Source organism: Oncorhynchus mykiss, chromosome 28 (genome assembly GCF_013265735.2).
Source record: "Oncorhynchus mykiss isolate Arlee chromosome 28, USDA_OmykA_1.1, whole genome shotgun sequence".
In the NCBI taxonomy this organism is placed as follows: domain Eukaryota; kingdom Metazoa; phylum Chordata; class Actinopteri; order Salmoniformes; family Salmonidae; genus Oncorhynchus; species Oncorhynchus mykiss.
In genome coordinates, this window is record NC_048592.1 from 17,286,041 (window position 1) to 17,308,689 (window position 22,649).

The following is a 22,649-nucleotide window of genomic DNA, read 5'->3' on the forward strand; positions in this document are numbered from 1 at the left end:
ATGTTTTAAGCTTTGAGGGAGCGTGCAATTGGCATGTTGACTGCAGGAATGTCCACCAGAACTGTTGCCAGATCATTTCATGTTAATTTCTCTACCAAAAGCCGCCTCCAACTTTGTTTTAAGAGAATTTGGCTGTACGTCCAACCGGCCTCACAACCGCAGACCCTGTGTAGCCACACCAGCCCAGGACCTCCACATCCGGCTTCTTCACCTGATACCAGCCGGACAGCCGATTAAAATATTTCTCTCAAATAAAGCCCTTTTGTTAGGAAAAACTCATTCTGATTGGCTGGGCCTGGCTTCCAAGTCAGTGGGCTTATGACCTCCCAGGCCCACCCATGGCTGTGCCCCTGCCCAATCATGTGAAATCAATAGACAGAGCCTAATTTGTTTATTTCAATTAACTGACAGATTCTCTTATATCAACTGTAAGTCAGTAAAATCATTAATTGTTGCATGTTGCGTTTATATTTTTGTTCAGTATACTTGTATGTGAGAAAACAGTCAATATATATTTTGTGTACATTTCTCTGTGGTCCCAGTTCAGTTGAATATAATTTGACGCCATTGAGAGAAAATGTCTCGCTTTTTACCAATAATTGACTACTCCGTATCCATATCGATGATTATAAATTATTCTGTTAACAGACAACATACACATAAATAAAAAATCCCAATGTAATTATAGTAGGCCCAAACATTTTATATGAGTTCATACATGTCGCTAGAGACACAGAATGGTAATTCAAATGGTAATACCAATGTAGAGTTAATTGCTGTGACTGATATTTTTGTTGTTAAACTGGTCAACATGGCATTTATTTTTTTCATGTGCATTTCATTTTTTTCATGTGCAGAGTTGCTTAGCCATGATGCAATACTGACCAAACAAACGCCACATCCACTCTAAAGAAAGTGTTTGTATACTATTTTTATTTTAAAAAAAAATGTAACCTTTATTTAAAAATTCTTATTTACAATGACAAGCCAAACTGGACAACGCTGGGCCAATTGTGCGCAGCCCTTTGGGACTCCCAATAACAGCCTGTAATCGAACCAGGGTCTACAGTGACGCCTCTAGCACTGAGATGCAGTTCCTTAGACCACTGCGCCACTTGGGAGCCATAGTGTGAAGGGGGATGAGGAAATACAAAGGAAGAGCATAATTGGGGAAAAACAGACATTTCTAACCCATGGTACAGCATTACAACATCATAATATATTCAATAACAAGATGGTAATAGTAAACACATTTATCACAAAATAAATATACTACACTACAGACTAGCCCCACCTCTCTTTATCTTCATTTTCCATACAGAGTAACATACAATTATGTCTGTGCCGCTTGTACGTCACAACATACATGCATGCAAGCGCAAGCACGCATACACAACGTGCAGTTTGCAAACAATTTGTTATTTTTGAACGACTCGTTTTACTGACTCAGGAATCATGATTCGTTTTTCTGAGTGACTGTTTCACTTTAGTCATTCGTTTGACCTGCTGGCCGCAAAGAGTCCTACAACAGGTTTAATGGATAGACCCTTTTTTTTCAATTTTCGCTTAAAATGACATACCCAAATCTAACTGCCTGTAACTCAGGCCCTGAAGCAAGGATATGTATATTCTTGGTACCATTTGAATGGAAACACTTTGAAGTTTGTGGAAATGTGAATTGAATGTAGGAGAATATAACACAATAGATCTGGTATAAGAAAATACAAATAAAAAAACAACCGTTTAAAAAAAATGATTCTACCACCATCTTTGAAATGCAACAGAAAGGTCCCAAATCTAGCCATCACTCTGGTTGTAATTCCGATGGTGTCCACAAGAGGGCAGCAGTGTATGTACAAAGTTTTAGACTAATAACTTGAAGTATGAGCAAGCTACGTTACATTTAGTGTGAAGCCACCCAGGTACATTTGGGCAAATCGTGGACGTTTACATTTATATTACATTTTTCTGCAGTAATATCGTCAAATCTGTATAATTGGACTTTGATTTAGTTTTTCCAGTATTAGTAGCCATATTGTAAGTTCACAATTGGCAAAACACCCAGTTTTCATAACTTCATAAGTCCCCATATTCTTGCAGTTTTTGTCCAAAAAGAAAAGGCTTGCTGTCGCACAAGGAGAGCAGCGAAATTGTTTAACAGATACAGGGTTGGCTCATTGGCTATCTAGCTAGCTTTGATTGACCCCGATTGGTGCTTATTTGACAAAGTTACAGTCAATCAAGAGAAGACCATCCGTGTCATCGCCATGGAGGCGTCGCTCTCTGACCACATTTGGTGTCCTATAGGATATAATATAGTGAAGTCTGGTTACGTTCTAGGACCTCTGAGGAATAAATACAAACTTAATTTATTTTATTTGAATTTACCCCCTTTTCTCCCCAATTTCGTGGTATCCAATTGTTAGTAGTTACTATCTTGTCTCATTGCTACAACTCCCGTACGGGCTTGGGAGACACGAAGGGCGCGCATCTAACCTGGAAGCCGGCTGCGACAGAGCCTGGGCGCCAACCCAGAGTCTCTAGTGGCACACTGCGATGCAGTGCCCTAGACCACTGTGCCACCCGGGAGGCGAACGTACGAATGTAATTTGACTGGTTGAAACAACGTTTAGGGTTACATTTTCACAGATTCCTATCTTTTCAAATTGAGCGAGTGGAAATACAAAATCAATCGTGCATGCTATATGGACCTTTTTAGGATATGAAAAATGACTTTATCTAACAAAACTACACTTCATGTTATCCCTGGGACCCTTGGGATGATAAATCAGAGCAAGATTTCAAATTGTAAGTACACATTTCACCTTCAGATGTGAATTTATCAAACCTATCGCGGTGAAAAGGTGTTTTGTTGTTAGGAGCTCTCCTCAAACAATAGCATGGCATTTGTTCGCAGTAATAGCTACTGTAAATTGGACAGTTATATTAATAATAATTTAAGCTTTCAGCCGATATAAGACACTTATATGTACCGACATTTGTTGTTTCTCTAAATGTGCGATCATGATACACGGCGATTTGATACATGATTTACAAATGTCCCGTTGATGGAACGCCTATACCTAAGAAGTACACAACCCTCCGGTTCAGCAACATGCTCCAACCACCAAGCACCAACTGTCTGTACTATGTGCCCGGAAAAAAAATGATAATTAGCAGAGAAGAAAAAGGTATGTTTAGAACTAATAATTGATCGCACGGTGCAAGAATTAATGCAATTAATAGGTTATTGAATATTATAAACTGGGTGGTTGAAACCCTGAATTCTGATTGGCTGACAGTCGTGGTATATCAGACCTTATACCACGGGTATGTCAAAACGTTTGTTTTTCCTGGTATAATTATGTTGGTAACCAGTTTATAATAGCAATAAGGCACCTTGGGGGTTTGTAGTATATGGCTAATATATCACGGCTAAGGGCTGTGTCCAGGCTTTGCATCTAGCCTAAGAACAGCCCTTAGCATTCTATATTGACCATATACCACACCCCCTCGGGCCGTATTGTTAATTATACAAGGGTGGGTCTAATCCAGAATGGTGGTTAAAGGTGCATTCCAGCCGGTGTCAATTGGAAAAAGGTAAGAAGAAACGAAGAGCAGTTACTGTAGTTTGCGGTCTTTCCAGCTTCAATTTGAAGTGATTGTGTTACTGTAGCTGTGTTGTTGGCTAGCTCCTCTGAACAACAGTGTCCTGACGAGTGAGCGCCTTTTCTATGCCAGGCGAAATAAATGTCACTACAAAACAGATTAAACAAATGCAAAAATGCAGCTACTTTGCTGTTATTCTGGCTCCACTATTTGACGTGACTGTAAGTTAGCCGTAGTTGGCTAGCTAGCAAGCAAGGGATAAGAACGTTGCCCGTCAGTATGGCAATGGAACATTTAGAAGGAATGACTGGGTCGCGACTCTGGCAACCAAACCAATAGAATGAACAACCAGCCGGATTGGGTGGCAACCCTAGATTTGTGTCCGGGCTATATCTTGTGGAAGGATGAAACAGTATGAATAAATAAATAAAAATTACGCATTTATGAAAATATGTCAATCGTTATTTGAATATGTTCGTAACCCGTTGTATAAAATTGATAATGCCCTCGAAGCCGGTGTTTGGAGGATTATCCATGCCTATGTAACAGTTTTTCAAGTACTGTGTGAATTTCACCAGGTTTATATATTAATATGTCATGTTGATTTGTTATTATGCATTCCTGCATCCTGGGAGTAGGGGAGTGTGTACTTACGTTTTGCCCTGCGTGCTCAAATCATTTTGATGCACTATGAGAGGTAGGCAGGCTTTTTCTGTCGCCTTCAGAAAAGTTTGATTCGTTTAAGCACAAAGTCATACAGTGTTTTGTTCATGAATAATGTTGTATATTTAGAGGTTACTCATAAGTGGATGGTATTGTTAAGATGTAATTGTTCTTTTTAGGATGATATTAACATTCTGAATTCAACATGTGGTTAATAGTGTAATGAAACAGCAGGGAGCAGGTCTCGAATCCTCGACCTTCGAGCCCGAGCTCCGGCGCGCTATCGACTGTGCGGCAAAAGCATGCTCGTGCGGCAGGGTCGATTTCCGCGCTTATAAACCCAGGGTCGTTACAATAGCTAGCTAAGGAATTAGCAGGCTATTGTATGTGTGAACGATGGCTAGCTCCTCAAATTATCCCAGTTCCTTGTATTGTGCATCTGCTGTAGAAAGAGGCGACGATTCGCAGACCGTATGTGCTCTACAAATGTTTTCTTTTATTATTTTATCTCTCTAGCTCTCAGTTTCGTATTGCTATCCTCGTGGGGACCAAAAAAATGATTCCCCTCCAAAATACTATTTTCCTTAGCCCCTAAATCTAGCCCTAACCCCAAACCCTAAAACTGTACCTAACTCCTAACCTTAATTAACCACTAACCCTAAATTTAATTATAACCCTAAACCTAACCCCTGAGCCTAAAATAGCATTTTTCCTCGTGGGGACTGTCAAAATGTCCCCCACTTGTCCAAATGGTCCTCGTTTTACTATCCTTGTGACACACATGCACGCATACACACACACTTCTCTCTCTCTCTCACACAGACACTCAACACTATCTCTCACACACATACATACACATTCTCTGTTTTTGGAACAGATTGCACGCAGCGGCTAGTGGAGAGTGGATGTGGTCCCAGGATGTGGTCATGGAGTAGATTCTACTCAGCCAGCTGGACACTCTCTGAGGTTGAGTGGCCCGAATACCCCAGAGAGCCTCTCGAAGGAGATCGGGTCCTCATTGATCTTCATGTTCTGGATGCAGCCCTCAAAGGACCCTGTGACTGGGAGGGATGGGTGCATGGACGTTTCTGCCCAAGGAAGAGACAGATACAGTACTGTATTCAAGAGGCATAATAATGATGGAGTCTACATTCAGTGTGACTTTGATTCATCCAGCATTCACTGTCCAATGGGATCTATAGGTTATTATTTGTGCAAAATACAAGGGGTACTCTATTACAATGGACTCCAGACCTGATAGGGTTTTAATGTATCTGTAAATTCATTGACCTCTCCTTCAATGTACCAACCTGGAATGCCGCCCACATAAAGTGGGTCTTTGGTCAGAGTGGGGGAGGAGGAAGGAGGTCCTATTTTGTGGTCGCCCTCAGTGTCCACATGCATCTCCACAACGTTGTTCCTCTTGATCACTGAGGCGAGAAACACACACACACATTCCCCATGTGCGTCACCAATTACGTATTAAAGACACTTCTTACTGTGTTTGTAGCTAGCTAGTTGGGTAGAGGCAAGTTATAACATATGTAGGACAGAGGCAAGTTATAAAATATGTAGGACAGAGGCAAGTTATAACATGTGTAGAACAGAGGCCAGTTATAACATGTGTAGGACAGAGGCAAGTTATAACATGTGTAGGACAGAGGCAAGTTATAACATGTGTAGGACAGAGGCAAGTTATAACATATGTAGGACAGAGGCCAGTATAACATATGTAGGACAGAGGCCAGTTATAACATGTGTAGGACAGAGGCAAGTTATAACATGTATGACAGAGGCCAGTTATAACATGTGTAGGACAGAGGCAAGTTATAACATGTGTAGGACAGAGGCAAGTTATAACATGTAGGACAGAGGCAAGTTATAACATATGTAGGACAGAGGCAAGTTATAACATGTGTAGGACAGAGGCAAGTTATAATATGTGTAGGAGAGAGGCAAGTTATAACATGTGTAGGACAGAGGCATGTTATAACAAAAGTGTACCTGCAACTCTGTGGAACATTCCATCACACAAGGGCTGCTTGGGCCGAACGGAAACACTGAATTCACCAGCTCCGTTGTTCACACGTGCCACCACCTTGAAAAACACATGCGCATCACAACACTGCACAACAGACGAGTCTGCAAGGAAATTCAGCCTAAAATCAGCCTCAACTGGAATCATGTTTTAAATGTCAAATCTAGCAACCATGCACTAGAGAAACACTATTACTAGGGCTGTGACAGGCCCAGTCTTATCAGCCCAGTGCAGGACAGGCTCACCTCTCCTCTGTGCATGTAGAGGCTGAGGTGGTGTCCAGTGTTGGGCCCACGGCGAGTCCTGCTGGAGTCCCCCACATGGAGCAGAACACCAGTCAGACTCCTGGGACGGATGTCAAACACCACCTCAAAGCTGGAGCCCACCACAAAGGAATCATCTGGAACAAACATCATTATCATCATCAGCCTCATCATTGTTGTGATTGGTAATATGGTTCATGATGAAGATGATGATGACAATCTCAATATTTAACTTTCTACTCACTAATAATGACATATGCCCCTCTCCCTGAGAAGTAGGCCCCACTCTGTGTCTGTCCTTCAAAGCAGGGGCCAGCACCATGATTGGTGGTTGGCTCTGGCATGGGAGTGCCATTCATCTTGAAGTTACGCACACAGCCAATCACACTTTGCTTTGGGAGGAGCTTCCACTGAAAGTAAAGAGAAAACACAATACAATTTTGGGGTGTGAGTGTATGCTGTACTGTATGTGTGTTTGCGTGTGTGTGTGTTCGTGTGTTGCTTACCTTAAGTTCTGTGTTCAAGGAATCAGGAGCACTTCCCAGGTAAAGAGGACAGATCAGTTCCATGGACGTGGCCTCATCACTGGTCAGCTGTCCAGCCTGAGCCCTAATACCGTTCACTACCAAACGGAACCTCTTCTTTTCTAGGCTGAATATTACCTGCAGAGGATGAGGTCACCTAAGATGACTGTTTTTTTGATGGGCATGGTGAAAATGTTGACCCTGGGACACCAGAGACTTGGTGCAACCATGCGTCACTGAATGTAGTGACACAGTGATTTGGTACATTTCCAAAGAAACATTTTCAAAATCCCCAACATTGATCAACTACTACCATAGTTTGTGAATAATATGTGAAACAACATCACAGATTATAGATTTTTCTTAGATCTTAACCCACTGACCGAGTGCCATCTTCCATCGTTGTACTTCTCCCTGTTGAAGATCTCCTTCCCCTTGCCTACTGACAGCCTGATCCTGCCCTTGGACAGGTAGAGAGCCATGTGAGAGCTCCCCCCTCTGGTGGCTGCATAGAACAGCAGGCCCTCAGCAGATTTGGTCCTAACGTCCAGGGAGAAATGAGGTCTAGTGGAGAGACACAGGAGTCAGGCCAGGGAGAGAAAGAAAGAGTGTGTGTGTGTGTCTGTCTGTGTCTACTCACCTGGGCTGGAGCACCTGGGGAGTGAGGCTGTAGCTCAGGCTACTCACAGTGCCCCCAATGTGGTAGGCATGTTTGTCTAGAACAGAGTGTGCACACACAGAGAGACTGTCCTCTGACATCTCCATACCACCACCCTATACAACACACACAGGCACAGAGACACAGGAACTCAATATTAGAGAAAATGGCTTAAATACATGGGATTTATGGAAATAGTTTTCCGATCTCCAACAAGGCACTCTGGAAGGATTTGCCTCAGTCAATAGAAAAGTGGTTCTGAAATGCAAAGACAAAGGTTGGAGGATAAAGAGCTATGGTAAATATGACACTGTGTTTGATGATTAAAGCTCAAGTCAATCATGCAGCAAACTGAACAAGGTCTCGTCTCAGTGTTCAATAGTAAACATGTATGAGCCCATTCTCATTCCTCAGTCCTTTTGGTTATCAATTGTAAGCCTCTGGGAGTTACAAACTGAGAAAGATGACTCCCATTTTGGGTTCGGCAGGCCACTGCGAGCCGCCAGAACAGCTTCAATGCACCTTGGTATAGATTATACAAGTGTCTGGAACTCTATTGGAGGGATGCGACACCATTTTTCAAAAAGTGTTCTGTTGATGGTGGTGGAAAACGCTGTCTCGGGCGCCGCTCCAGAATCTCCCATAAGTGTTCATTTGGGTTGAGATCTGGTGACTGAGACACACACACACAGACGCATACACACACACACACACATCTTTTAAACCCCCTATTCTCCTTTGAGACCCCTCTTTCAAAGTCACTGAGATCTCTTCTTCTAGCCATGGTAGCCAAAATAATGGTCAACTGGTCATTTTCATACATTACCCCAAGCCAAACTTTTTCAGCGGGGACCCCATTTGTCCACAAGAATTTCTCGCGACCCCACCCCAAACCTAATCATGATGCAACCTTAAAATCTGTACGTTTCTGTACTCTTCATTGTTTGTTAAAAATAATAATAACAATAAGGAAAATTTGGCGACTCCACTACAGTTCCCGGACCCAGACATGAAATACCATGATGGGATGTTAATTGCCTAACTCAGAACCCACAGCTGTGTGGAAGCACCTGCTTTCAATGTACTTTGTATCCCGCAATTCAAATAGTTCCTTTATTTTGGAAGTTACCTGTATGTTTCCACGTTCAAGTGCCTATTTCATAATACTCTCTCTTTCCTCCACAAACATGCCATGCTAATACCAGTTCTGTCTAATGAGGCATGATATGTCTTTAATGTTGTTTGTTTGTTTCAGTTTAGATACAGTATGTGTGATAGGGGGTATTTCAAAGAAAGAAAGAACAAAAGAACAAAACAATGGAATGGAATAGATGGAAGGGCAGGGCCAGTATGGGTGGCTGTTGATTTGACATACTTTGAGGACAATCCGACTGTAAGTGACTCTGCGTGTGCAACTGTGTGTTCTCAGTACACTCATTAAAATATCTGTTTACCTTTAGTGTATTTGCATGAATACAAATGCATATACACAAATACAGTGCCTTCAGAAAGTATTCACACCCCTTGACTTTTTCCACATTTTGTTGTTACAGCCTGAATTTAAAATGGATTCAATTGAGATTTTGTGTCACTGATCTACACACAGTACCCTGTAAGTGGAATTATAGTTTTATATAAATATTCACAAATTAAAAAAATAAAATAAATGAAAAGCTGAAATGTCAGGAGTCAAAAAGTAAACAACACTTCTGTTATGCCAAGCCTAAATAAGTTCAGTAAAAATGTGCTTAACAAGTCACATAATAAATTGCATGAACTCACAGTGTGGAATAACGGTGTTTATGTGGAATAACGGTGTTTATGTGGAATAACGGTGTTTATGTGGAATAACGGTGTTTATGTGGAATAACGGTGTTTATGTGGAATAACGGTGTTCATGTGGAATAACGGTGTTCATGTGGAATAACGGTGTTCATGTGGAATAACGGTGTTTATGTGGAATAACGGTGTTTATGTGGAATAACGGTGTTCATGTGGAATAACGGTGTTTATGTGGAATAACGGTGTTTATGTGGAATAACGGTGTTTATGTGGAATAACGGTGTTTATGTGGAATAACGGTGTTTATGTGGAATAACGGTGTTTATGTGGAATAACGGTGTTCATGTGGAATAACGGTGTTTATGTGGAATAACGGTGTTTATGTGGAATAACGGTGTTCATGTGGAATAACGGTGTTCATGTGGAATAACGGTGTTCATGTGGAATAACGGTGTTTATGTGGAATAACAGTGTTTATGTGGAATAACGGTGTTTATGTGGAATAACGGTGTTTATGTGGAATAACGGTGTTCATGTGGAATAACAGTGTTTATGTGGAATAACAGTGTTTATGTGGAATAACGGTGTTTATGTGGAATAACGGTGTTTATGTGGAATAACGGTGTTCATGTGGAATAACGGTGTTTATGTGGAATAACGGTGTTTATGTGGAATAACGGTGTTTAACATGATTTTTAAATGACTACTCCATCTCTGTACCCCACACATAAAAGTATCTGTAAGGTCTCAGTCTAGCAGGGAATTTCAAGCACAGATTCAGCCACAAAGACAGGGAGGTTTTCCAATGGTTCGCAAAGAAGGGCACCTATTGGTAGATAGGTAAAAAATAAAATCCCTTTCAGCATATTAATTACATTTTGGATGGTGTATCAATACATCCAGTCACTACAAAGTTACAGGCGCCCTTCTAACTCAGTTGCTGGAGAGGAAGGAAACCGGTCAGGGCTTGCTTTCAACATGAGGTCAATGGTAATTTTAAAACAGTTAGAGTTGAATGGCTGTTAATAACTGAGGATGGATCAACAACATTGTAGTTACTCCACAATACTAACCTAAATGACAGAGTGAAAAGAAGGAAGCCTGTACAGAATACAAATATTCCAAAACATGCATCCTGATTGCAACAAGACACTAAAGTCATACTGCAAAAAAGTGGCAAAGAAATGAACTTTTTGTCTGAATACAAAAGCGTTATAGCCAACACAGCATTTCACAGACTACCACTCTTCATATATTCAAGCATGGTGGTAGCTGCATCATGTTACAGGTATGCTTGTCATCAGCAAGGACTAGGGAGTTTTTTTTAAATATAAAAATAAACAGATTAGAGCTAAGCACAGGCAAAATTCTAGAGTAAAACTTGGTTCAGTCTGCTTTCCAACAGACACTTGGAGACAATTTCACATTTCAGCAGGTACATTTCCTAAAACACAAGGCTTTGTGTTTTGTAACTAGGCATCTCATGAACATTAAATGTCGTCTCAGTAAGCAACTCCAGCGTAGATGTGGCAGTGTATATTAGCTAGTTTTGACTTAAATCGGCTTGAAAATCTATGGCAAGACTTGACCATAGCTGTCTAGCAATTATCAACAACCAACTTGAAAGGACTTGAAGAATATTTGTAAGAATAATGGGCAAATATTGTACAATCCAGGTATGCAAAGCTCTTAAAGACTTACCCAGAAAGACTGTAATTGCTGCCAAAGGTGATTCTAACATGTATTGACTCGAGATAGAATAGTTATCTAAATCAAGATTCATTTTTGTTGTTGTTGTTGAATGTGTGGAAAATAAACTGTGTTCTTCCACTTTGACATTAGAGTATTTTGTGTAGATCGTTGACAAAACAAAATACAATTAAATTCATTAAATCCACCTTTAACACAACAAAATGTGGAAAAAGTCAAGGGGTGTGAATACTTTCGGCTTATAAACATGCAATCAAAACAGACACTCATAATTTGCACCATGCAATATCCCACCAACAATTTGCAATGAACGGAGCCTATATTGCTCATGGTGGTCATTGTAATCCTGACATACAGTTGTGCTAATCTGTTATTCATTGCAAGTTTTCACTTGGAAGAGTTGGCCGGATAATCCGAGTGCATTTCGTGATTGAGTTATTGTAGGAGGCCACAGGAGATCAAATGATCTGGATGGATGCAGGCCAAGGTTGTTCCTCAGGTACAAATGCTTGAGAGAGCATACAGTAAGAGACGCATGCCAATGATGCACACAAACTCCAACACTGCTTATGCATAACAACGATGCGGCGTATTTATTCAATACTCCGACATTCCCTGTGTCATGTTCCAGTATCCACTTCAGGTACTCACAGGCCGTAACTATTATTATCCATTCCTAGTGCAACATTCCAATTCTACACCCTCAGTCATTCCATAGTATAATAATATTATGATAGTATATTATGATCATTCTTGTATTGATCCTAATAGTCATTCTTGACTATTGATCATTCATTAGTCCAAGTCATTGTGAATAGGGAAAGCAGAGAAGGAGTGGGGACAAGGAAATTACTTATCAGGCTGGCTGTAACCAGATGGACTGATGATGATGGTGAATGAGTGGGTTAATAGATACTTGTGAATCACTAGTCAGATAAGTGGTTTATTGTGGTGAAACATGCTTAAGATTGAACAGTCACTGGTCAGATAAGTGGTTTATTGTGGTGAAACATGCTTAAGATAGAACAATGTACAAATCAAAAGTGAAACGATGCTTATAAAATATATTTTTTTAATAGTTAATAGTTTATATTTAAGAATAGTAGTCATGATGATGTGGATGTCCATGCAGTAATGTGTTCATCAGTCACGTACAATAGCAATGGGCTTGTGCAAACAATGTGCGAGATGCTAATATTGCTCATGTCAATATCAATTTGTCCTCATTAGTCGGCAGGTCTTCCTTCTCTTCATCTCTGGAAACAAAGCAGCAAAACACAGTCAGCACAACTGATCAACACAACGTGCATGGGAAGTGATGAGTGGCCTGTTCCTAGGTAATCATAGTATAGTGTTAATGGAAACTTGGATTGAAGTCTTCCATCATTAGGACAAGGATAAATGAATACAATTGTGATTGGGTATGGCATACAAAAAACACATGCTTTCCTGTTGGTGTCACAAGTTGTGTGGTTATAAGAGTAGTCGGCAGTCAGGTAGGTCATTATTGTATGTTCATCATCGTTCACTGGGCTTAGCTGAGTTCAAAGTTCTTTCTCACCTTCCTGGAGGTGTTGTGGTCGAGCATCAGTTGTGGAGGTCTGTCAGAGCTACACTTATCCAGCAGCACATCTCCTGTAGAGCTGAACTGACTCAGGTCCTCTGCTCTGTACAGAAAGTTAGGCCTGCAACACAACACAACACACACAACAACTTTCAGGTGGTGGTAAACCTGGACAGTAACACCAATATCTAATATCAATATCAGGACACCTTTGCACTATGAAATGTGAACTATAAATGCACCGCGGATGTTAACATGAAACCTTTCCTACAAAAAGAAACTTCTAGTAGTTCGGCTAGGTTATTATTGATTGGTTGCATTTCATATTCGATGTGTGTATTTCTTGGTGTTCTGCAAGGCTCATTTGCAAAAGGCTCTCAGTATAACTCCCTACTTGAATAAAGGTTGACTAAAGAAAACTACTACTACAACCATTATGATAACTACATATGTACTGTTTCTAACAACTATTACTACTGCCGTGTTGTGACTAATGTTAGACATTATAATAGTAAACAGTGATGTGACTTTACCTTCTCAGGTAGAGGTTGGAGATGCAGCCTTTGAAGGTGTCTTTCCCCAGGAACACAGAGTCTGGGTTTGAACTGAAGGAGCTTGAGGTTATCTGCCCTCCCACATCCTCGTCATCTATCCGCAGCTCGATACTGTAGGGCAACACGGGACAGTACTTATTTACAGTATATGTGTCAGTGGTTACCAATCTGTATAACCAGTATGTGCTGTACCGTCACAACAATAATGTCTATGGTAAGTCTCAGTCATCACCAATCCATCATGGAACTGGATAAAGTTGATATGGTGGATTTAATAGCTTTCTATCAAATCTATGTTGAATGTTTGATGTTCTACCTTTGGGAAGCCACCCTTCTGGTGGCAGTCAGGTAATGCCATTTGCCGTCCTGGTACTGCTTGCTTGATTTCAAAGATTTCCAAGCTGTGTCTTTGAACGTCAGGACCACATAGCCGTTGACCAAGGCAAGTTCGATGGCGCCAACGCTCTGTCGGAGAACCGGGTAGGGATAAAGATAATTTCAAACAGTCAGGTCACTCACACTTGCTGTACAAATGTCAAAACAACAGTTGAAGAAAGAAATGTGGAGCGAGAGAGGGAGAAAAAGGGGTGGTGTGGTCTACCAACCGACTCGGTGTTCTGCAGTAGGAGCCCATTTTTCTCAGAGCTCCTGAATCCCAGTGAGACTGAGACATCCCTTGCCAGGCTGAAGCCTTCGAGAGCAGCTGACAGAGAACTCCCCACGTTAAACTCAGATTTACGAGACGCCTGGAACACCGAGACATTGTCATGTGGTTACTAACAGTGGACCGGAGTCAGTCACAGCATCTTGGTGGCATCAATATACGCAGTAGAGGCACACAGAAATGTCTTCCTGACAGTACAACTAGGTCTCCAGCGAGTCAAGATTATAGTGGTAGAAATCAAAATATAGCGCCGTGTTATTGACCATGTTTGAAAAAAGGTGTAGTAAAAGGTGAAGACTTACCAGGAAGTCCGTGGGACAGCCCCGGCTGATGCCCACTTTTTCCTCGAAGGTGGGGTACTTGCTGTTGAGCTTGATGTTGTTCATGCAGGCCTTCAGTGGCTGGGCGGTGATGTTGTGTCTGTGAGCGAGAACACACAAACACAACGTTATTTAGACTCTGGTGTGATGTACGGTTAAGGAAACAGTATACTACCAATAAGGCTTTACAACGTACTCAACACCCAGGTAAACATGGGCAGAGTTTGACCATTCACATCGTAGCGTCAAACATAATGATCATCATGTTCCTAGTAAAGCAGGTGAAAAGCACCCACCTTTCTCTCAGGGCTGGTGGTACGCCACCGATGTAGTAGTCTGTGAAGTCACCTGGGGTGTACTGGACATCAGACTTGACCACCTCCTTGCCTGCTACACGGATCTTTATCTCTTGGCTTCCTTGAGACTCAATAATGATCAACACTTCTGCTTGGTCTGAATTCTAAAGAGAAGGGTCAACAACAAAAAAATCTCAAATCTATCTAACTATTTGAGCAAACCAATGTGAGTTCTACAAATAACGAAATATCATCTATCTAGCGCCAACTGCCTTACCACTGGGAAGACTTTGGTAGCGCTTTGTACTGGTTCTCTGAGCAGGTTACTATGGATGACAACGTAGCCTCTCTCAAACGTCACACTGTAGTACTTCTCCTGCGAAAAGAGGAAAACGAGCGACACAGTCAGTGGGATAAACTGACAGCTACTCAAGTGTCAACGATGGCACATCGTCAACTTCACCACACCAAATGTTTTAATGTGAGCAGAGTAAGTAGCCTACCTCATTTCCAATGTAGAGGAAAAGCCCATTCTCTGAGCGAGTGGAGATGGTCTGGCCCAGGAGGAGAGTGGGCACATTGACACCTTGGGTGGACACCTTGGCATAACCAGTCCCCTCAAAGTACTCAAACACCACTGGTTGGCTATACCTGGGCACAGAGGGATTCAATCAGAATAGGGTTAAGGTTGTTGACTGTAAAACTCAAGATTTGATCCAGGCTAACTGGGGAGCTACATTCGGGTGGTCGGGAAAACAGAAAATGCAGAAATAGAACTGGAGAGTACTTTTGCTGCTCACAGAGCTACGCTGCTAAAGCCAAGGTTTCATTCAACTGAATAGGAGCGAATCGCGCTGTGCTAAAGTTTAGTGTCCAGTTTAGCAGGCTTGTAGTCAATCCAGCCACGTAACATGTCCATCAGTCAAGTGATAGACAGGGGAGATTGACTGTACAACAAAGACTCTGAGGAATATTGATTATGGGACAGTTATTCTTTGTTGTTCTCTGATCCAGGAGCATGATTTCCAATCAAAACCTCATTCAGCTTGGTGGTATTTTAATAAAATCCCCATTAGTTGTTGCAAAAGCAGCAGCTACTCCTTCCGGAGTCCACACAAAACATAATACGGAATGACATGATACAGAACATCATTAGACAAGAACAGCTCAAGGACAGAACTACATACATGCATCTACCAATCTCTTTGTTTGATGCTTATACCTCTTGCATGGAGTCTCCAGGTTGACCTTGACAGCATTCTTAAAGTTGTACAGGCTGATGAATCTGTCATTGAAGGTGGACAGCTCGATGCATCCCTTATAGTTGGGGTAGTTGAGGGAGGCTGGAGGCTATAGAAACAACATTTTCAGATGTTATACAAGGTTGAAAACGCTTCAATCGGGAATCGTAATGCCACCTCCGTTAGTCACTGAAAAATGTTATTTTCAGTCAATGTCAAACCAAAATGTTATGAAGTCAGGTGCTTACAATGAAGTTGGAGGGGTAGCCCCCGACATAGAAGACAATGTCACTAGGGTCCAGATTTAGAAGGTTCCTGGTCAGCTCTCCCTGCTTGCTGATGATCCGAGGTGGGTCCGGCTGATTGGATGTGAACAGCTTGGTGAGGTTCACTTCTGCGTCTTGGTAAATTCTGAGAGATTGTAAGAGGTCAATTGTAAAATCAGGGTTACTCACTGAAATCTAATTTCCAAAGACTTTTGAATGGCCGAAGGTATGGTTTACCTGCGCAGGTCCACCTTGTCAAAGAAGGAAGGCTCAGAGGGAGACCTAGTGATGTAGTCCGTCTTGATCTCATACTCTTCTCCATCCAGATTGTACACACAGAACAGCACGTTATTCCTCAGGGCCATGCCGATGAAGTTTTTAGACGACTGTGGGAGAGAGAGAGGGGAGGACAGTCAGTGCAAACTGTCAAATGTATGCGTGCCATTATTTCAATACAGAAATATACACAGAATGCCGACTGAAGTGCCAGAGAGCTTTTCTGAACCAAAAGAAAACTGTCAAATCTATGTCATTCATTTTTTTCTTTCATTAGGAGAATAGGAACTACAAGGTCCAGTTTACTCACGTCTTGGTTGCCGAGGTAGAGTATGAACATGTCACCCGTGTCTGTGATCGTGGTGGCCTGTCTCCGCCTGCGTGCTCCGTCCCCTCGGCTGCTGGGGAGCTCTGGTCTCTGCAGGGACAGGGACAGGGACGTGTATGCCTTCAGGTCTTCAATATCCCGTGGGGGACGCAGCTCCACGTGGCCCTCCCCACTGAACTTCATAGGGACCACAATCTGGAGACAGGAGGAGGTGAGAGGTTGTACAGGGTTACTAAGGGACCAGCAGTGTAAAGAGAAATCAGTGTTCTCCTTTATGGGATTCACAACTGTCCATCAAATTCCCCAAAGGGCTCTGTCAAGACCTAAACCTGCAATCCTTCAAACTGAAATGAGTCTGACTCCATATATTCACGTCTTAATTCTCAACAGCACTCACTGCTGCAGAGACTGTATGGCCAGTGGAAGGGGTAACAGGTGATACACCGTGGGTATATCTGGTGGGGTGTGGACCCAGGGTGTGAATAGAGTTGTGTGTGTGTGTGGTGGTGCATTCGTACCCTATTGGCTGCGTCTCTAGCCTGCTCGATGAGCTCCTTGATCCTATTGATGTTATCAGAGACGTTGGTGACGGGGGAGAGCTGAGAGCTGAGCTCCTCCACCTCCGAGATCTTATCCTGCAGAGACGGGATGCTGTTCAACAGATTCTTCACTGTGGATGGGGGGAGGGGGAGAGAGGAGTTAGACCTTTTAACCATTTCACACCTGAACAAAACAGGAAAGGAGTGGACAATCATCACAGTACAGTTCATGCATGGTTAACACCATTTTAATAAGATACGTCATATTTATTCAATAGAGAGAAATCTCTTTTTTACAAGGAAGCCCTCTTTATGGGTGTCTATTCCCTCCAGCCTTTGCAGACACAGGTTAGTGGAGTGATTCTTCACCTGACTTGTCCACATCGTCCATGATGCTGCCGAGGTTGGAGTCGGAGGGCATGACGTTGAACTTGTCCACTTCCTCTCTGATGGCGTTCAGTCTGTCCATGGTGGTGCTGGCCGTGTCATTGGCAGCCGCTGCCTTCCTCTTCGCCTCATCTAGCATGTCTCCTATATCATCTGAGAGAAGGAGAGGCGAGAGAGAAGGAGGAGAGGGGGAAGGAGGAGAGGGGTAAGGAGGGAGGAGAAGGGGGGAAGGAATGAAGGAGGAGAGAGGGAAGGAGAGGGGTAAGGAGGGAAGGAGGGAGGAGAAGGAATGAAGGAGGAGAGAGGGAAGGAGAGGGTTAAGGAGGGAAGGAGGAAGGAGAGGGGTAAGGAGGGAAGGAGGAGAGGGGGAAGGAGAAGGGGGGATGGAATGAAGGAGGAGAGGGGGAAGGAGCGGAGAGGGAGGGAGGGATTAGCGATGATGACACTTAAGTCAAAGCACTCTCATAACTCATATTTCGCTCTTCCATTGATCAGTACATTTTCCATAATTTGAGATGGTCTATCAGACATCCTCTGGTCCTCCTACTACCCGAGCCACTGTACCTCTCTGGATGTTGTTCAGCTCAGCCTGGGCATCCAGCAGGTCCGTCTCCAATGCTTTCTTCTTATTCTCTGCGTCATTCAGGCGCTTCTTCTGGGCTGTGAGGTCATCAGAGGCCTCTGTCGAGTCAAAACAGAGCTTAGTTAAGCCTTAACTATGCCATTCCATTTAGGCCACATGTATTTGGTTGGCTCCTTACCCACTCTAAAAACACTATTACAACTTATAGCAACATACCTTTGAGATCTTTTTCTGCGTCCTTGGCTTCCCTCAGTAGGTCGTTCCCGCTTTCTTTCAGATTCTTAGCTCTCTTTGTCAGGTCCTCTTTCTTCACATCCTAGATTGAAAAATAATGAAGAAAATAAGAAAAAAAACAAGTTGAAGAATATTGCAGAAACAGAAGGTGGACCAAAGACACATCAGCTTAGAGTTAGGTGCTGTGGAGTCAATATCTCCCTGGTATGGGTCTAGTGGCTAGACTGTGGACTCACCTTCAGGGCTTTGTCAGCTGCATCTTTGGCCTCCTTGGCTGCCTTCTCTGCAGCGTTGACCGCATCTGTGATGTTCTTGTAGGCCTCAATGGCGTCCATGGCATCACGCACATCCGAGCGGCCACTCGAGTCCCTTACAGCACTGTGACATAGGAAGACGAGAGAGGCGCGGGGGGAGGAGGAAAGAGAGAGAGAGAGAGAGAGAGTGTGAGAGGGGGGTAGAAAGAGACAGAGGAAGGAAGGGAGAAGAGAGAACAGAAGAGCGAGAGAGTAAAGGTAAACACACGGGAAATGCCAATAAACCAAATGGAACAACAAACATGCAGCCTGAGGGGAATCTAGCGGATGGCAGATCTATCTGGAACGACCCACTGAGGATGAAAACCACCCAGCATAAACATCCCTGTTAAAGAACCACAACTACCGCCACTAACATTACTTCAATACTATGTCGTTGATGCTTGGGGAACCTTTTGAGTTGATCCTCTACTCTTATCTTGAATTACGTGCTGCTGAGAAATTATGGCTTCCCATTGAAACTAACATGGGCAATACAGTCTTGAGACCATTTAGCTTAAACTACACAAACCAGCAGCAGAAACTGCCTTGTCGTCATAACCCAGGACCCGTCCTATCCCTGGTTTAAGAGGAAATGTCCCCACATCCCAGGTCCCTATAACTCACTCCTGTAGTTCCTTGGCCAGCTTGGCCAGGTTCTCAGCGTGTCTCTCTGCTCGCTCCACAATGTCCTCCTTGGCCGCGGCCTGGGAGATGGCGTTGACCTTTTTGGTGAGGTCAGTCCTGGCGCCGTCCAGTTGGGCAGCTAGTTGTTCATACTCCTGGAGAGGAGAAAGACAACAGGGTCACATTCATTAGGCACCAAATGGATGAAAACATGACTGAAACAGGGAGGGACTACCTGAACTTGTCCAATAACAAATGGTAATGTTTGCTTTCCGTTGCAAACTGTTTGGCTACGTTTTGTTACCGTATGCCTAATGAAGAGAACAGAAGAACCACTGTAGGCACAGGAAATACAGGCAAGGACATACCATCCTCTTTACCTAAAGTCATGATATTATCAAACACAAGCATCGATTGTTATCTGAGTGGCTGGCAAGTTAGGACTCAACCACTAACATTTGAGAATCGAGAGCAACTGCAGTTTCAGAATCAAGTATTGTCAAAATGTGTTGTGTACATCGGCTGTATCACTACACTGGTTAGGATCATATGTGTACCGGAGATGATAGATGCATCACTGACTTCGGTATATTGAATTTGACTATGCACATGAGGTAATATGCAGTTGCAACATGAGATGACACGGCCGGTCTGTGTGCTCACAGTCTTGCTGTCCTTCAGCATTCTCAGGAGGTCCTCTGTGGCCTTCAGCTGATTTTCTGCCATGGCTATCTGGTCCTGGACCTTCCTCCGTTCCTTCTTCAGGTCCTCCATACGTTTCTGAAGAACAAACATTCATTTGGTTAAGAGCACATTAGCACTACTGCCATAAGACGTCCATTTTGGGGGGGGGGGACGATGACCATAACCATGAAAGTAACCATAGCAACGGACCAAACATCATGGTTACCGCAGTAGCTGCCTATACGTGATAGCATTGTACCATCATGTTAAAAGAAAATAGTAAATACAGGGAGTTTTATTATTACCAGGATGTCTTTCAGTGCCTCTGAGTTGAGTCCGTTCTGTGAGTTGGCTTTCTTCACCATGTCCCCAGCCTGTTTCAGCGCCTCCTCCAGGTCCTTCAGTTTAGCCTCATAGTCCTTCAGAAGACCCTTCACCCTCTTGGCTGCTGCCTCATTCTGATCATACTGCTTGGTCACATTAGCCTTGATGTAGTCCAGCACTGGGAGAATACAACAGAATAGAAATGGTCATTCTCGACCGGAAATTTAAAAAAAAGTCTCACTATTTTATTCGGTTGCTGATGGTATCAAACAAAGTAGTCATCGCCATTGTGACATTATACTTCTTATCTGTATCTTAACTCAACCTAATCCAGTAATGTTCAAGAACATCAGAGTTACCGTACGAGCTTCTAATCTTATGAAAGAAAAGCCTTGAGGGATTTGAAGAGTTTTGGTTCCACAGCAGACTACTTACGTTTCTGGGCCTCGTCTCTCTCTTTGTCGGCTGCGTCTTTCTGGGGGTTGAAGTTTCTCCTCTCCATCTCCTTCACCATGCGTTCAGCGTCGGATAACATCTTAGCCAGGCTCTCACTGGGCACCACATCACCGGAACCAGACTCTTTCAGCTGCAGCAGCAGGGCTACACAACACACACATTTAGGTTGAGATATATAGAAATATAAGGGAGGGAGAGGGAGTGGGAGAGGGAGAGAGAGGGAGAGAGGGAGAGAGAGAGAGGGAGATAGAGAGAGAGGGAGAGAGGGAGAGAGAGAGGGAGATAGGGAGAGAGAGAGAGAGGGAGATAGGGAGAGAGAGAGAGAGAGAAGGGGTGAGAAAACAGAAAAATAAAAAGGAAAGAGGATCATTTGGCTAGAGAGAGAGATATATATAGACTGGGGGGGGGGCAAAGAGATCAGGCGAGTTAGAGAACAAGGACTTGGTGGTTTACCCAGGATCTTCTCGAGCAGGTTCCTAGCCTCAGTGTCCAGGTCTTTAGCTCTCAGATGGGTTTTACCCACATCATTCAGCACTTTCTGGGCATCCGCAGCCCTGTCATCCGCCTGATGGACAACACAGAAATAGACACAAACATTAGCTCTCCAAAGCCAGCACAAACATTAGCTCTCCAAAGCCAGCACACACAATCCCACACATGACAGGCGGGAATAAAAGACAGCGAGGAGGAAGAGTTCCAGTCCAGTACCTTTTCTTTCAGAGCGCTGATATCCTCGTTGACACTGAGAGTGTCCTGCTCCAGTTGGCTAACCTTGGGCTTCTGGCTGTTCACACTGGAACTGAACTTGCTCACCAGACTCTGTGGAGGGAACACACAGTCTATTGTTTAACACTTTATTATGGGATGGATGGATGGATGGATGGAGAGAGAGATGGAGAGAGAGATGGAGAGAGAGATGGAGAGAGAGAGAGAGAGAGAGAGAGAGAGAGAGAGAGAGAGAGAGAGAGAGAGAGAGAGAGAGAGAGAGAGAGAGAGAGAGAGAGAGAGAGAGAGAGAGAGAGAGAGAGAGAGAGGAGAGAGAGAGAGAGAGAGAGAGAGAGAGAGAGAGAGAGAGAGAGTGAGCTACAGTTCAATGGGATATGGCTGGTTGTGGACTCCTCAGGCTGTCAGAGAGGTTGACTGAGTGACTTGTTTCCTCCTGTTGGTTTGATAAATGCTTACAGCGTTTAAAAACGGAGCGTATGAGTTGCTGAGATCCCAAACGCGTGGGAGTTCAGCTCTGACATGTGTTGACACACAGCTCTGGGACAAACTGACTGAGATCGCTTATCAGAATGATTCTGGAATGTTCGAGTACGCACACACCCTTTACCGCTCTCTCTGTGTGTGTGTGTGTGTGTGTGTGTGTGTGTGAGCATTGACGTACAGCTATCCACACGCTATCTGCGTTTAGGTCATTTGCTATGTTTTGAAGTCCTCTCCCATCCTTTCTGTGGCCTGTATAGCCAGAGGGCAGGGTGGTACACTTCACTGCTTTTAACAGTACATATATGCCATTAATATATACAATATAATACCTTGGTCTCTGTGATGGCATTCTCCAGCATCCTGAGTCGGTCCTGAGAGGAGGCGGAGATACTGGCGTTATCCAGCTGAGTCTTAATCCTGCCCAGCTCCTCATCCAGACGCCCCAGATCGTTTAGTAAGGTCTCGGCGCAGTCGTCACACTCTGACAAGCCCACACAGACAAACGTAATCAACCGCTGATCATGATGAGGTAGGTACCCTCATGTACTGTACTCTCA

At 43.4% G+C, this 22,649-nt stretch overlaps 1 protein-coding gene across 5 annotated transcripts in view; it reads right to left on the bottom strand.

Annotated features, from left to right (window-relative positions):
* Positions 1–915: 915 nt before the first annotated feature.
* The window catches only part of LOC110508648 (laminin subunit alpha-3), a 114,074-nt gene continuing 92,340 nt past the window's right edge, over positions 916–22,649 (bottom strand). For 4 of the 5 annotated variants that reach the window (XM_036966140.1, XM_021589330.2, XM_021589328.2 and 1 more), the window contains 32 exons: positions 22,422–22,573; positions 21,592–21,702; positions 21,337–21,448; positions 20,863–21,027; positions 20,409–20,605; positions 20,083–20,199; positions 19,420–19,574; positions 18,736–18,877; positions 18,482–18,581; positions 18,247–18,363; positions 17,665–17,835; positions 17,275–17,426; positions 16,739–16,951; positions 16,390–16,538; positions 16,135–16,297; positions 15,868–15,995; positions 15,149–15,296; positions 14,923–15,021; positions 14,646–14,809; positions 14,332–14,449; positions 13,971–14,111; positions 13,682–13,830; positions 13,345–13,476; positions 12,809–12,932; positions 7,738–7,871; positions 7,481–7,661; positions 7,080–7,235; positions 6,818–6,983; positions 6,556–6,710; positions 6,277–6,370; positions 5,583–5,702; positions 916–5,360 (listed from right to left, as the gene is read on the bottom strand). In XM_036966140.1, the coding sequence (XP_036822035.1) occupies positions 5,215–5,360; positions 5,583–5,702; positions 6,277–6,370; positions 6,556–6,710; positions 6,818–6,983; positions 7,080–7,235; positions 7,481–7,661; positions 7,738–7,871; positions 12,809–12,932; positions 13,345–13,476; positions 13,682–13,830; positions 13,971–14,111; positions 14,332–14,449; positions 14,646–14,809; positions 14,923–15,021; positions 15,149–15,296; positions 15,868–15,995; positions 16,135–16,297; positions 16,390–16,538; positions 16,739–16,951; positions 17,275–17,426; positions 17,665–17,835; positions 18,247–18,363; positions 18,482–18,581; positions 18,736–18,877; positions 19,420–19,574; positions 20,083–20,199; positions 20,409–20,605; positions 20,863–21,027; positions 21,337–21,448; positions 21,592–21,702; positions 22,422–22,573 (4,571 nt within the window). In that variant the 3' untranslated portion in view covers positions 916–5,214. Of the gene's footprint in view, positions 5,361–5,582; positions 5,703–6,276; positions 6,371–6,555; positions 6,711–6,817; positions 6,984–7,079; positions 7,236–7,480; positions 7,662–7,737; positions 7,872–11,813; positions 12,504–12,808; positions 12,933–13,344; positions 13,477–13,681; positions 13,831–13,970; positions 14,112–14,331; positions 14,450–14,645; positions 14,810–14,922; positions 15,022–15,148; positions 15,297–15,867; positions 15,996–16,134; positions 16,298–16,389; positions 16,539–16,738; positions 16,952–17,274; positions 17,427–17,664; positions 17,836–18,246; positions 18,364–18,481; positions 18,582–18,735; positions 18,878–19,419; positions 19,575–20,082; positions 20,200–20,408; positions 20,606–20,862; positions 21,028–21,336; positions 21,449–21,591; positions 21,703–22,421; positions 22,574–22,649 lie in introns of those variants that run through there. The other variant, XM_021589331.2, reaches the window with a different exon arrangement.